The 13,971-nt window shown below is 40.8% G+C and overlaps 1 protein-coding gene across 3 annotated transcripts in view; it reads right to left on the bottom strand.

The window, feature by feature from the left end:
* LOC111263256 (uncharacterized) overlaps positions 1–3,626 on the bottom strand; it is a 12,526-nt gene extending 8,900 nt beyond the window's left edge. For all 3 annotated transcript variants that reach the window (XM_022838192.2, XM_022838194.2, XM_022838195.2), the window contains exons 1-9: positions 3,417–3,626; positions 2,938–3,016; positions 2,622–2,671; positions 2,311–2,434; positions 1,562–1,769; positions 1,292–1,427; positions 1,077–1,169; positions 498–608; positions 14–150 (exon numbers count right to left, since the gene is read on the bottom strand). In XM_022838192.2, the coding sequence (XP_022693927.1) occupies positions 14–150; positions 498–608; positions 1,077–1,169; positions 1,292–1,427; positions 1,562–1,769; positions 2,311–2,434; positions 2,622–2,671; positions 2,938–3,016; positions 3,417–3,461 (983 nt within the window). In that variant the 5' untranslated portion in view covers positions 3,462–3,626. The remainder of the gene's footprint in view (positions 1–13; positions 151–497; positions 609–1,076; positions 1,170–1,291; positions 1,428–1,561; positions 1,770–2,310; positions 2,435–2,621; positions 2,672–2,937; positions 3,017–3,416) is intronic.
* Between the last annotated feature and the right edge of the window lie 10,345 nt (positions 3,627–13,971).

Genomic DNA, 13,971 nt, shown 5'->3' with positions numbered 1-13,971 from the left:
ATTCCTTTTCTACCTGAGAATGCAGGCGTCAACTATAGCCAACGGCGGGTACGCGGGCAACGCCTCCCTCAACCATCGAGCGTCCAGCCTTTTCAGTTCATAATCGCAATGAAGTGTCACGGCGCGAAGTAATGCACCGTGGGTCGCGCCCTGAAAAATATAATCAAATGCGAACTCTTTGAAGTGACTATCCTTATATTATAGATAGATATTTTTGACACAACATATAAACGTTTTCTTCAACATGAAAGTGGGGAGAAAACTGGGCACAGTCGACGACTAGCTTGTATTGTACATAGTCGAACTGTAAATTTCGCTGATATGTTTTAACCTTTCGATCTTGCGCATTTAGATGTTTGACATGTCATGATTGTATGTATCATTCAGTGAGCAGAAGACGCTAAATTACGGGTCAGATGTGCAACAGTTAATAAACAAAGAGCAAAGCTCAATACTATTTAGTTAGTTAAAATTAACTTTTAATTAGCAACTCTCACCTGAAATGTGCGATGAATCGATCCTGCCAGCAAACAGAGACGGAACTTGAACGCATCTGAGAGGATGGCCTCAGGTTTCGTTTTCACTAACGTCTGAATAGACTTGGCAATCTGCAATCGCAGGACCAACAGTTTTTTTCTAAATCATGTATTACTCTCACCGCTCAAAGCGCCACCTTGGCATCTGCCCTCTTTTTTTTTGTAAGAACTACATTACCTAGGTTATAACCGATTCATTCTCAAAGATTCCTGGCCACCCGCGGACTTCTGAAAACTGGAGCAGGCCTGAGGGTCACATGTATAGATTTTGTGGAATATCCTATATGTGAATATTTCAAGAAATTAAAAAAATCATTGATGTTGATATCTATACACGGTTACGTTATGTATGCGACAGGAAACGACACGTTTGTTAAAAGGATCCATCAGTCCATTACAGTTCGAATCCACGTTAAACTACCTTGTTCTTAGTCGTAACTGCATAAATCGAATGCACCATATATTAATAATCCGCCAACCTATTATTAACTTAAATAATCCAAAGATTGTGTGGACAAGAGTAAACCTCGACACACATACGCCAGGGTTGTGTCTTGCGGCAGTTACACATTGTGCGAGAACCCCGGCTCGAGTCACTTCGTCGAGTTGATCGGGCCGAAGGCGATGCAGAACCTGTGAGAACAAAAAAAAAAACTTTCATTGAAGACATTGATAATCTTGGAACTGTGGAGTAGATGGTTCAGCCACAAAATGATCATTCTTGTCTATGCCTGCCGCATGTGCATTTAGATTACCTGTTCGAGAAACGAAGCATGGAGAGGCAACAGATGTCCTAGTAATCGCAATAGTTGTGCCCCTGGAAGTGAGCTGATATATGGGGCCAACACCGGCGAGATTACGGTCATCTGTGCTGCTGTCGGTTCGATCTCCCTGTAAATCACATTAACGGCATCAACTTAATAGACAGGAACATCGATACTCTTTTGCAAGAATTTTCAGGTCACATTTGTGTAAAGGATTATAGGTAAGCACATACTATATATATATACATGAGCAATACACACCTAAAAAACTTGGCAATGTATGGTACAAAATCGTCTTTCCATGGCGCCTTATCCACGATGGCTTGGACGAGCGCGGTCTTCAGATCCGCAACACGGGTTGCCCGCCACAGGACACGCACGCCCGTCGACGAAGCGTGTAACAACAGCGACGACAACAACTCGATTGTCATAGGACAACCAAGATTATCGACAATTGTTTCACATAGGCCTATTAATGTTGATCAAGAATAGACCTGAGTGGATTCAATAAGGCTAGCTAGCGTTGGGACATAGAATGTACAGCCATTAATGGTATACGCAGGCTTCCAGTATTTTTCGACTGATCTGGCTAAAACGAAATCTCCAATTAAAACGATAAACTTAACATCAACTGCTAGCAGTAATATATGTTCACTAGGATACGATGTTAAGATACGTTTTGGAAAAAATTTAAGCAATTTAGATATAGAACTGTCTATAACTATACGATTCATAACACTTGAATTACGGCTGAATATGACTAATATGAATGGTGCAGAACAGCCAAATACACCTCGTCTGTCTCTGCATCTGATACTTTCGTTTATTTAAAGCAATTTTTGAAAATAGCTTGCCTTTAAATTGAACAAATTAAATATTCTCTATTTTAGGTGACTGCGAACTATTTCAGAATTTCACTCAATATTTCTCTAAATGTGACTTGTATAGCTGCTATAAAGTACTAAGCACTGGACACCTATGTTCGCAGAGCGGGACATTATCACGCTTACCGGAACTATCTGCAGGGGGCAATAGAGTCACATCCGCCAACAGCTCGACTAGAAGGTCGTTAAGCGACTCTGCAACGAGGTCTACTTCGGACTCAAACCAAAACCGGAGAACGGCGCTAACCATCTGGAAGTATCAGTCGATTGATTAGGAACTTTTCCGCCCATACCCAACGTACTTAGACACTTACAGCTAGTGTTCATCTACTGTATCTGAATCTAAACGATTTTGTTATCAATGAATATACGCAAAATGCCTAGCTAATTTGATTTAGTCGTCGGGCATTAATTTGAATTAATTTTTGCTAACAAACCTGACGAAAGACAACGACGCGAAATGATTGCTTTCCAAGTTCATCAGTATCTGAAACAAAGTTAATGGTAATTTACCGTTGTGCTTCCGCACATATAACCTATAAGCATACCTCTATATAAGACACTAGTCGAAAATAGTTATTGATTGCGAATCGGCAATGTTCGGTTTGAATTTTTTAAATCACCGATATACATCTGATTCGCGATTATAATTTTTATTTTTTTTTTGTTAAAAAAAACCAAAATTTATATATATATATATATATTTTTTTTTTTTTTTTCATAATCTGCTAAGGTCGTTCGATACAAACTCACCCTTTCGAATCGCTTTGTAAATGCCAGCTAAATTTCTACCCGATTTTTCTCTAATATGTCGTTCAATGACGCCGCTAATCTGAAATCGAAGGCCCAATGGCTAAAAAAAGTTCTGTTGCTACTGCATAATATCATGCCGATAATGTAATATTATAGAAAATAATTTGTCGTTTTATGGATGACAATTCAAGTGAGCAATAGACTTCTAGCATTCGCTGCATACTATATACGCTAGCTAGTGAATCTCTACTACGCAAGCAAGGCTCTTTGAGTAATAGCCTGTTTAGATAGGTATATAAATATATATGATGATTTAATTAATTAATAATTAGAGTTTTTATTCATTAAATTTAAAAGCAAGTCGAAGCATAAGTTCCAGCTAAGGTATAATCTAATTAAAATTTTTATTTATTTGAACGTTTTTGCTGAAATAGTTCATACGTTTGGGCCGAACGACCGCAGAAGATGGCCAGACTTACCGCGTCTCGATCTAGATTTTCGATAGAAGCTCGCAACTTGTCCATTCTTAATTTCAGTTTCACGATGCCGTTTTCGCTCCGAAATTATTGGCGTTATTCGCTCTCTCTATGTAAAGTTTCTCTTTCGTGGCACTTGTACATTACCAGAAACTTATGAACTATATCGTATCCATGTGTCAGCGTTTGTGGAAATAGGACAAGCTCCCAAGAAATACACACAACACGAATTGCTTCAATGTAGCATATTAAACAATAACGGTAGATATAATGGGGCCACAACGGACGCTAGTATCTGATCTTGAAAGCTGCCTCTTGTGCTGCGACACACTATTTTTCTGTTACATAAAAGTATTTTGTAGTACTTTTGAGAGCGTCGCCTGGGTGTTCTAGCTGATGCCGTAATCAGTGAACGAATAACTGGAAGAGCTTGCCCGGGCTTTTTCATTCGGCTAGTCGTTCGAATTGCTGAATCATGGCGCGTTCAACTGGATAAACGCATTGAGACATGCGCCTGGCGCGACAAAGCTCTTGTGTTGCGAACTCCGGTGTCGGGTGAGATCTGTGCGTCTGATATCAAAGTGGTGTGGTCAATGGAGCTGATGTTTCTCGTTTAACGATGCATTTTGTACGGGATCCATCTGCTTTCAGTTATGACACAATGATAACTTAGTTTGTTGGCGCGGCATTCAATCAAACATTCATAGATATGTGGCCTACACACTTGGTCCGTTGTGCTTCTGCATAAAAATCTAAATACTACATAATGTAGGTGAATAATAAATAAGCTCATTCTTACTTATATACACGTATAGTTTCCGTGAAATTTATTTGCCTCTGAGCACTTTCGTTAAGGAAAAGCGGTGGGCGGAAAATGCCTAATAATAATCAGAAAGTTATTATTCTTCTTAACTCGTAGCTGGGCTAAAACATGTCGACTTTCAAGAGCGACTGCGATACGGCAAAAGCAACAATATACTTCCTTATTGGGAGCACTATTACTTTGCAACCCCTCGAGATCTACTAGTCCGATACAACATTCGCTGACTGCGAAAAGTAAGGTCCGGAAAAGTGCGATAGCTGTATACACTGCCTGCTCCGAAACGCTCATTTGATAAGGTAGAGATGCCCTTTAGGAGTTTGTCGAGGGCCACGGGCATGCAAAGCTATGTGTGGAACTTTCTGGGTTGCTTTAACCAGCCCGTGCCAGTATAAAGGGCAACATCGTTCGAGCTGTGGAGCTTACGCAGACAGTGCCCCTTGTTGCGACAATCTGCACTACGATACTATGTATGAGCATGATTAATAAGTGAAATCATGTATGGTCGTAGTTTTATTACCGCTACGCTTACGCTCTTTGGTGACTGCTGAATGGAAGATGCTTTTTCACATAAACTCGTAACGGAGGCACTAAAACGTATAAATAAAATGAAAATATCAAGTTAGTAAGCTTTAATATTCTGTGTTGTATTCTGCTCTATCAAACAACCGTATATATCTGATAAGAAAGACAAGAAGCTAAGTTACTTGCCGCCCGGATCCACACATGGCCATGTATTCAAAGGGATGAAACTACTAAATAAGTTATGCAGGTATAAATGTCTGTCGAAAAATGCCTATGCCGGACCCAGACTGCCTTTTCGTTGAATGTCGCTAGGTTTAGTAGCAGGTAAACACATTTCTAATCCATTGTTTTGAGGACAGAGTACACAGAAACCGACAGAATCAAACAAAAACTTGCTGCGCCTAAAAAATTGTCTCAGAGTCCGAATGAGCCAAAAGGTATCTAAGCCTGTAGTTTTCGGAATTTAAGAAAATATTAGGTTCATCATAATTCTGTGAGAGAAGATCCGTCGAGAGGTCTACGTCGAGCCTCGGCTGAGTTTGTGGTGCTTTGAGTGCCTATTGAGTTTCAGGCGGAGCCAAAAGAAGGCAGCATTTTTTTATCATCGATGGCATGCGGCCGGGGGGTTCATGGGGGTATATTCAAACATATTTATTAGATGTTGACGGAAGCTGTTTTTATTATAATGGCGTGAAAAATCTGTGACGACGGTAAGCAGAGTACATAGTATAGCGCTAAGCGATATGTATAAGCATAGGTTTTGTTCTATCTACGATTTCTGCCCACAGTAAAAGGGCTACCTGGCTCAACCAATCTTCTTTTTCTCTTTAAATGTCTCACGTACTTGAAATAACAATAGGTCGCCTCTCATGAAATAACATGACAGGCAACGAAGACGCGAAAGAACTGCAAAGAAATTGGCCCCCCATGGAAGCCATATAACCTGCACAACAAACGTGATTTAATTAAGTACTACACAAGCATATAAAGGAAACTCTATCGAAAAAACCGAAAGAGTGCATTTTCTTCTAAAGCTAAGTGTATTTTGGTTAATAATATAGTTTGTCTAGCAGTATATAAATATTACGCAGCCATCATCATTGCATTCATTCGGTCTATTACTATCAAACCTATGCGCTTGAACCTCGCCGGGAAACGTATGCGTCACGGTAGAAAACAAGCTAGAAACGTAACAATATTAATTGTCCCACTCATTGTATTACATCGTATTTGTCAAGCAAGTTAGGTAGATGGTATAAAGAAAAGTGTAGAAAGAAAAGCTACAACCGTATTACGATATTACAGGTACATTTAATTGTATTCACTATTAATATTATCTATAGGAAAGTTTCGAAAAGCATTTCGTCTGTATTCTATTTTAATAATATATTGGGTTACTGATCAATAGGACATGACAAGGAAAAAAACATCTTTTTTGGAACGCCCTTGAAAGATTTGCCTTGTAATCTGTCTCTTCTAATTAGCCACACGCCTAGTATTGTGGCTTCTAGAGAAATCAAAGAGAGAACTAAAAGAAAACCGCATTTCCTTCATCGTTGCTCATAAATGATCTTACTAGTTTACAGATCGAGGTAATCGTCTAACTACTTCGTCATCGAGACATCTTTCGTTTATTGTAAAACTTGTTACTTTCATCACGACAAAAAAAATATCGCTAAAAATCCTTATTAAAAACAATCACTGCTTTGCGTACAGTTCTGTAAACGGACGGTCCGTAAATGGTACGTACGTGGTTTTAGAGCGCTCCATCGGTCTGTCAGCGACTACGTGCAAAGATTGCGATAAAACATCTACTATATAAATGGTGAACGGTTAGCTAAATATTTTGTCTGTAAAAGAATAAAGATAAATAAAAAATGTAAGGTTATATTTCTTCTTTGCTCTTTCGCCTCGAATATCAATATACTAATTCGATAGTTAATTTTTATTTAGCTAACATTTTAAGGAAAGTGAGGTGCAGAAAAGGCAGCTCTGTACTACAATGGATGATATGATATTGAATAGGAGATGCGAGTCTAATGGAAGATATGGCACGTATGCCAAGTCCCTGTGACCTCGAGGCTCAACACTATCAAAGTGGTATTCCAATCGCTCTAGTAGATTGTGAAAGTTGCGAATTGTGATTGCTAATTAATAAATGAGGCACCGACCTTACTTGAATAGAATCCCAGATCTCTGGTCTGATACGTGCACCGCTATCCATCATAGTTTACCGAAAGTTGAAGTAGATTCAGCTTAACAACGACGTATCTGACCTTCCGAAGCATTTCTAGATTGACGATTGGTGTTTTTCTCTGCGCGTTTAGCCAGACTCTTGCGCGAAGAGCCAGATGCCATTTGAGAAAACGCAAAAAGTATAGCATGCAAGTTGTGAACATGTAAGTGGTAAATATATGCAAGCAATATATCATTCGTCAATTTGACAAAAATCGCTAGTAATTCGACAAAAAAAAAGAGTAATAGATCATAAATTAGAACTGCCTGAAAAGAAAAAATTATTTAGAGTTTTTCTGTTTTACTTTTCTTTTTTACTAAGTAAGTAAACATTCTCGGAAAAAGACATGTTACCTTGTTCGATATATCATTATCAATGTAGTAATGGTAGTTGATATTAGTATTCGATCCTGGATTCTACGTATATACATTCCTGTGGCTGTTTTTCGTGACCATTTAATTCATTTTAGGTGCTTGTCTCCTTAGAACGTATCCTGTCACGATATATTTTAAGGATGAGGAACGCACCCGAAGAGTAGAATCACCTCGAAATAAAGCAGGTAGTCAATATTCCCCTAATCATGGTCGCTATGGCTGCCTAAAATGATACCAGATTGCAGTAGCAGGCAGGAAAAACAACTACCATGCTCTGTAGTTTCTCGATTGCACCTGGCGCAACCGCGTTAAGAAATTCACAGATCATCCCGCCTTCGGCGCTGTTCCTTGCAGCAAGTCCGACAAAAAGCTCTTGTGGGCTGAGAAGACCAGCTTTTTTCTGCAGCAATGCAATCACATTTCAATAGTAAAGTTGATCGATTATCCAATTTTAGCAAATTTGATTCACCTAGATAGTAAAAAAAAAAAAATGCTATTTCCTGTTGCCAGGTCTCTGCCACTTGTTGATGTTCCTATTTTAAGATAGCAATTTGTTTTTAACCCCGACTCTTTCAACAGCTCAATTTCTCATCTGTTTCGAAACAAATCCTTTAAACAATCGTTATGAATTGGACGATTTTGTCTTTTCTCGGGTACGATTAACTAAAAGTTTTGTGTAAACCATCCCTTGACGTAAGTGTTTATTGTTACAAATCGGATGACGCAGACAGCAAAGCCTATGCGGCTATACCGGAACCGTTACTTCCTAGCGTTCGTACTGTACGATTAAGATTTGTCTGAGTAAATTTTCGTTATAGCGAGCAGTGATAATTTCTGCTATTCGCAGTTAACTTTGCAATAATAATTGCAGTTTAGTATTGTTTCGGGTATCTGACAATTGACTATTGATCACGTTTAAGCTCCAAGTAATGCAACTTTAGCTCGCTTCTAACCGCGATATTAACGTACGGTCTTTAAAATTCATGGACCTATAAATATATATTCAGGACGAGATACTACCATTCTTTCTTAAGCTATTCTTATTGTGTCACCTATTCAGTACAGCATATAAGATTTGCCCCCCACTAGAAAGTCTAACTGGGGTGGGTTGTACGTAGCTTCAAAGGCTGGGTTCCGAATTTGAGGAGGTTGGGGAGAAGCATACTACCACTACACAGTTATGATGATATGACTGGGTCCTATACTGATTTAAGTTGAACGTGCCCACGGTACATCTGAATAGGGCTTTTCCAAGCAGAGTCCGTAACCTCAGGTTGCATGACCTTGGCCGCCGGTAAACGCTTGCCATTCCCCAGTAATACGGCAAACGTTTAGTGTGGTCTACCAGTGATATTGGTAAATTAATTGCGGATGAAAATAATCGAATGGTAAAAGGTATGGCAGAGTTGTCTGTTTTCCTTTATGGGAAATTTGCGAAGAAACCATTTTCGTTTGACACACATATCCTATATAGAGGTGACTAGTTTATATTTTACCTTTCTTAGGCAAAAACTTCGCGTTGTCAAACGCTGTAAGGATCTTTTCCAGGTGACTCCTGCTACGATGACATCAACGATGTTTAGAATAATATCTAATTTAGATATTGGTCTACTTTATTGAGGACCTTTGCTAATTCGCTCCTGTGACTTCAAGTCACCAAATAAATAAAAAGTCGATCTCGCAAAGGAGAAGAACGAAGAGGCGATCTATCGAGCACTAGTTTATAGTTTATCAATTGCAGGCGACATGAGGAAGATTAATGCGTTCACACAACCGAATTAGTTCGGGGGGATACAAACGCATTTATAATGAAATTGTTCTGAATAGCAATAATTATTTTATTCCTGTTTCAACAGAGGATTTTGTTACCTTACTAGTGAAATAACTTTTTAGTATTATTATTACTATTATATTCAGCTCACGATTGAGCTTATGGGTGCGCGCATGATGTTTTCATGGAATTGAGCAGGAACACTTCAAGGATGGAGTCATTCCATGACTCCAAGGGGTCATGACCTTGATAAAGGTCATGACCCCTTGGAGTCTGAAACAGAAGTTTGTCGAGAAGAATAGAGCGTACTTCAGAAGATATAACAAACTCGTCGAATATGTTTATCCAATTTTTATGGGCAAAATATTTATTTTCTGCCATCTTTCTGTTCCCTTTTAGTTTGAAGCACACAAAACTTTGAACCTAATATTGTTAAAGCAAGCGTAGAAAAGTGAAGCGACCGAACGTAAAACACTGAACTTTTGTTTAGTGGTCCGTATATGTCTACCATGCGTTGTGTAATTTTATAAGGTCTTAGGAAATTCAATTAGTATGGTTAATGGAATCCAAATAACTTTCAGTGATCCTGACCTACCTTGCAAGGAAGTGGACCCGACTGAGGAACCCTGATTCTGCAGATTGCCTTCGTATTAAAACGGACATAAAATTATAAGAATTACAATAAACGTATTTCCAGTTCCGGCCGTCTGTGAATACATAACACTGCTGCTTCAACCGGTCAGCCGCCAGCCTCTAACTGTCGAACCTCGTCATTGCGGCAAATATCGTTGCAACCGTGTGTCACGATTCGTGCTGAGTCGTTCTGACTCTGCTTCTTCGGAGAAAGACCATATACTATCTCCTGAGTCAGTGGACAGTCGCGATTGTTAAGTAACTAAGAGCCACGCTTCAAATGGATGGGGTCTTGCATGCCATCTCCTATATGCACCTACTATACGACGATGATCATTGACCCGAAAGGAGCCAGGGAAATCTTAAGTTATCAACTTAATTACCAAACGAAGGCCGATCTACGTGTAAGGGTACATAAGGCTGGGTCTTGCTCAGGAGGGGTGCGTAGCATTTATTGGGCCGGAAGTCTTCGACACGTTCCATCAAGGGATGTTATTAATTAGGCTTTTCCATAAAATACCCGTCAGAAATCGTTCGTTCGATGAGAAATAAAACCAACTGGCTTTTTCATTTTTTATCATTATAGCTTACCCTCATTTTATGTGTGTTCCCTTCTCAGTTCATTGGGTTTCATCGCAAACCATCACAAAAATATGCAACGTCATTGTTAAAACCGTCCAGCGGCGAAAATGTCTTTCAAATCATCTGCGCGTTTATCATTGTTGCACTATTAAAGCCTTTGTTTAAAGCTGCCTTTAAAGCTTTTGTTTAACACAGTATCTAAAACACTGTGGTACGTTTTTGATCACTGCGGTGAATACCGACCTGTGTGAAAGCTTCCCTCTGCACCTTCTATACAATGTGTCCATGCAAACTAACTCTGTTTGCACGTATGCGCTTATTGTGCATTGATGGAACAATTACGAAAGTCTAGATTCATTTGGTGTATGTTGTTTTAACAGTATCGTAATGCTAGAGCCATGGTTAATAGTTTCTGTTAATTAATAGTTGGTGCAAAAATGCTCTCGATACTCTTATTTTTCACACAGGAGGACCTTTTTTTTTATGTATCTTAGTACTTTTTAAGTTCGGCAAGCAGCGAACTGTTCGTCATACAAAGCATGACTGCGTTAAAATGAAAAAAAAAACTTGTATGGCCCTTGGCTTCCGGAAAATACGTTTTCTGCTTACCTACAACTGACGCGGAGAATACTAGTAGAACCTGTTGTATGGGCACTTACGCTTACGCCTACTATATAATTTTGCATTTATTTATTCATAGTGTCTGTTACTCAAAAGTTTAGCTCAAGTGTGAACATTGTTGCCGATTCCCTTTTTAATTTCGATTAAATGCATTTTTTTTTGCAAACCGGTTAATAATCGGCTTTGTCGTGTCAAGCTCACCGCCCCGCAGTATGCCGTTACAGGTGTTTCCCGTGCACGTGCAGTGCTTATTATGATATAGATGCAGTGGTCGCAGCGCTCGCAAGCGTTGCATTTAATATGTCTAACTAAGCAATACACAAAGGTAGCTGACCTTGTGAAGACCAATGAATTTGAGAATTTAAGAGATACGGGTTAAAACACTGCAAACACCGAACCTGAACAAACGCCAATCATCTGATTACAAACCACCAGCAGTTACGTGTTTTGTTATCAAAATTAACACAATAAAAAGCTTTACAAATACAAATGTACGCGTATATACGATGGATTGTGAGACTACAGTTTCCATTTTTGTGGTGCTCCTGTTTAAAAGGTTACGATACTATGTTGTTGGCTACGTTAGAGAAACTTACCTGGTTACTTGATCTTCCCACGTATAGAATAAAGCAAAGATGAAATGAAAAATGTATACCGTATATTGGCCTGTGTATCGGCAATAGCCAGAATCAATAACATTTGTAAGTATGTGGTGAGGCTGTTACTTTATGAGATCAGGTATTTATTCGAGAAACCAAACAAGTTACCCGTAACGCACCTCGCCAGCGATGATCATTCTCTTCGGTATGCACACTCTTGGTAAGCTGCGTCTGCGACATGGGATCGCATCGCAAAGGAAGTATAGCAGATACTGGATGACAATGCGATCAACCTTTCGTCCAATCCGTAAATTTCTCCGTTCGTCCTGGTAGAAAAGTAAGACAATTTGATTCACTCTTATGGTGATTATCGCAAGTTGAACGCAATGACAAAAACGTTTTCCATTGTCTAGGATCGACGATGTCATTAATAAGTTAGAAGGAGCCCAAATACCTTCCTGCTTGAACCTAGCGAAAGACTATCGGCAAATCTCCATGGCAGCTAAAGGAAATGAAAAAACTGCACTGTATAACCCATACAGTCTATATCAATCCAAGCGGATGCCCTTTGCCCAATGCTCATTGCCAGGCGACGTTCCAGCGGCTGATGAACCCGGTATTAAGGCAATTGCGGCAATGTATGGTTTTGGCCATATCAGTAATATCATCGTCTTTTCTCGGGGTTCGAGGAGCATCTGCACAATCCTCGGAAAGGACTTAAATAACCTCGGTGTGCGTCGAAGTGTTCGTTCACTACGCAGAAAGTCGTATACCTTGAACATACAGTTTCCCCGCTGGGAAACTCCCCTGACCCGGAAAAGATTACGGCGATAGACGTCACGGCGCCATCGATTACTACTAGTCGGTTACAAGGCTTCCCGAGACCGGCATCTTATACCCGCCGGTTTGTAGCAGGCTTCGCTAAAGTTACAAGTTGCTGTAAGATTTGCTGAAACCAGAACTGCCCTTCGCGTGACCTATGCCTCATGAGAAGACGTGGCTTCGAAATAGGCCATGACGAGTGGATCCGTCCTGTGAAATTCGCCAATAGACTTGCCGACCGAAGAACGGACCGATGCGAGTGGTGCCAGCCTGGAGCTGTTGCTCGTCTAGTTTGACGGCGACTTGAAATGCCTAGTAGTCCTTGCATTCCACCAGACGAAGTGGCATTTGTCAGTGACACAGTGGCTGTTGTCTAGGTAATAAATTTTACCCGTAGTCGCTGACAACAGCGCAGTTTTACTACCTGCAAAACAGAGGACCGTTGCGGCGATCTGGCCTGGTGGGCTTTGGAGCTGTTGAAGTATGACTTCGTGTGCGCCACTTGCGCAGCACGGCAAACTGCAATACGAACGCACCGTCACTAATCCTAAAAATGATTAGTGACAGAGCCGGCCACGAATCGTCTGTACCACATCAGCTGGCCTTGGTGGTGACCATGCTTATGGAACGGCTAGATCGTATTGCCGTCAAAGGATTGAAGTTTCCTGGCCCATTTCTATAGGTAGATACTATGTACCGTTTTGGGCTACGGGGTCTCTAATCGGGGTCCCCGCGATTAGCGCAGTCGGCTGTATGCGCTCTTTGCTATTAAGGCCGTCCGAGTTTAACAAAAACTGCTTACCGGTTTACGTTGCGTTACTTTCCCGAAAGAGACGTCTGAACAACGATCCAAGAGCACGTCCGCAGTTATAGCACTTGTCAGCGTACAAAATCAGACGATGAGAGCCTTCCGCTCCAGACGCCTATAGAACCACCGTTGCTTTTTTTAGGCCTGAACTTGTAGGGCCACTATGCTTGCCTGGGAACAGCGGCCTAGGCGCCTTTGTTTTGTAACAGTGATTTTTTATTTTTGCGCTCGTTTTGTTCACCCTTTCTCGGCTAGACGTGGACTAAGTGTTAGTACAGGTTCTCTCCACCCCTTGGGACCGGTACAGAGCCCTCTACACGGTCTTTGCAGATAATTCCAGCTGCTTTTGGGGCCGATGTATCCGGCAACATCTAGCACGCCCCAATATTCGCCATGTAAAGACCACCAAAATAGGCCCGAAGGGGGGCGGAATGGTGGAGCGGTACAATCTATACGGTTACTGGAGAATCTCTGTGCGACTGCTGGAGTCCTCCGACTCCCCCATCCTCGCGATGTTCACGATGGCTACTTTCAAATTGTATGCAAAGGCCAGCGAAGCTCTACACGTAAGGCCATCCGAATTACTAAAGGGGTTTAACGCCGTTGTGCCAGAACAGCCGACGAAATCGCGGTTAGTTCAAAAACCCGGTGCTTCGTTATCCAAGCTGGAACAGAGGTTCACCTCCAGCTTCGCTAACGAAGGCGAGTCCTTAGAGAGACACCCTCTTCGCGCCCTCGCTGCGAAATCCATCTTCCTACGACTTCCA

The sequence above is a fragment of the Varroa jacobsoni genome, unplaced genomic scaffold (assembly GCF_002532875.2).
Source record: "Varroa jacobsoni isolate VJ856 unplaced genomic scaffold, vjacob_1.0 scaffold_751, whole genome shotgun sequence".
NCBI classification, from domain to species: domain Eukaryota; kingdom Metazoa; phylum Arthropoda; class Arachnida; order Mesostigmata; family Varroidae; genus Varroa; species Varroa jacobsoni.
The sequence above is the reverse complement of the archived record's forward strand: the minus strand, read 5'-3'. Positions and strand labels throughout refer to the sequence as shown.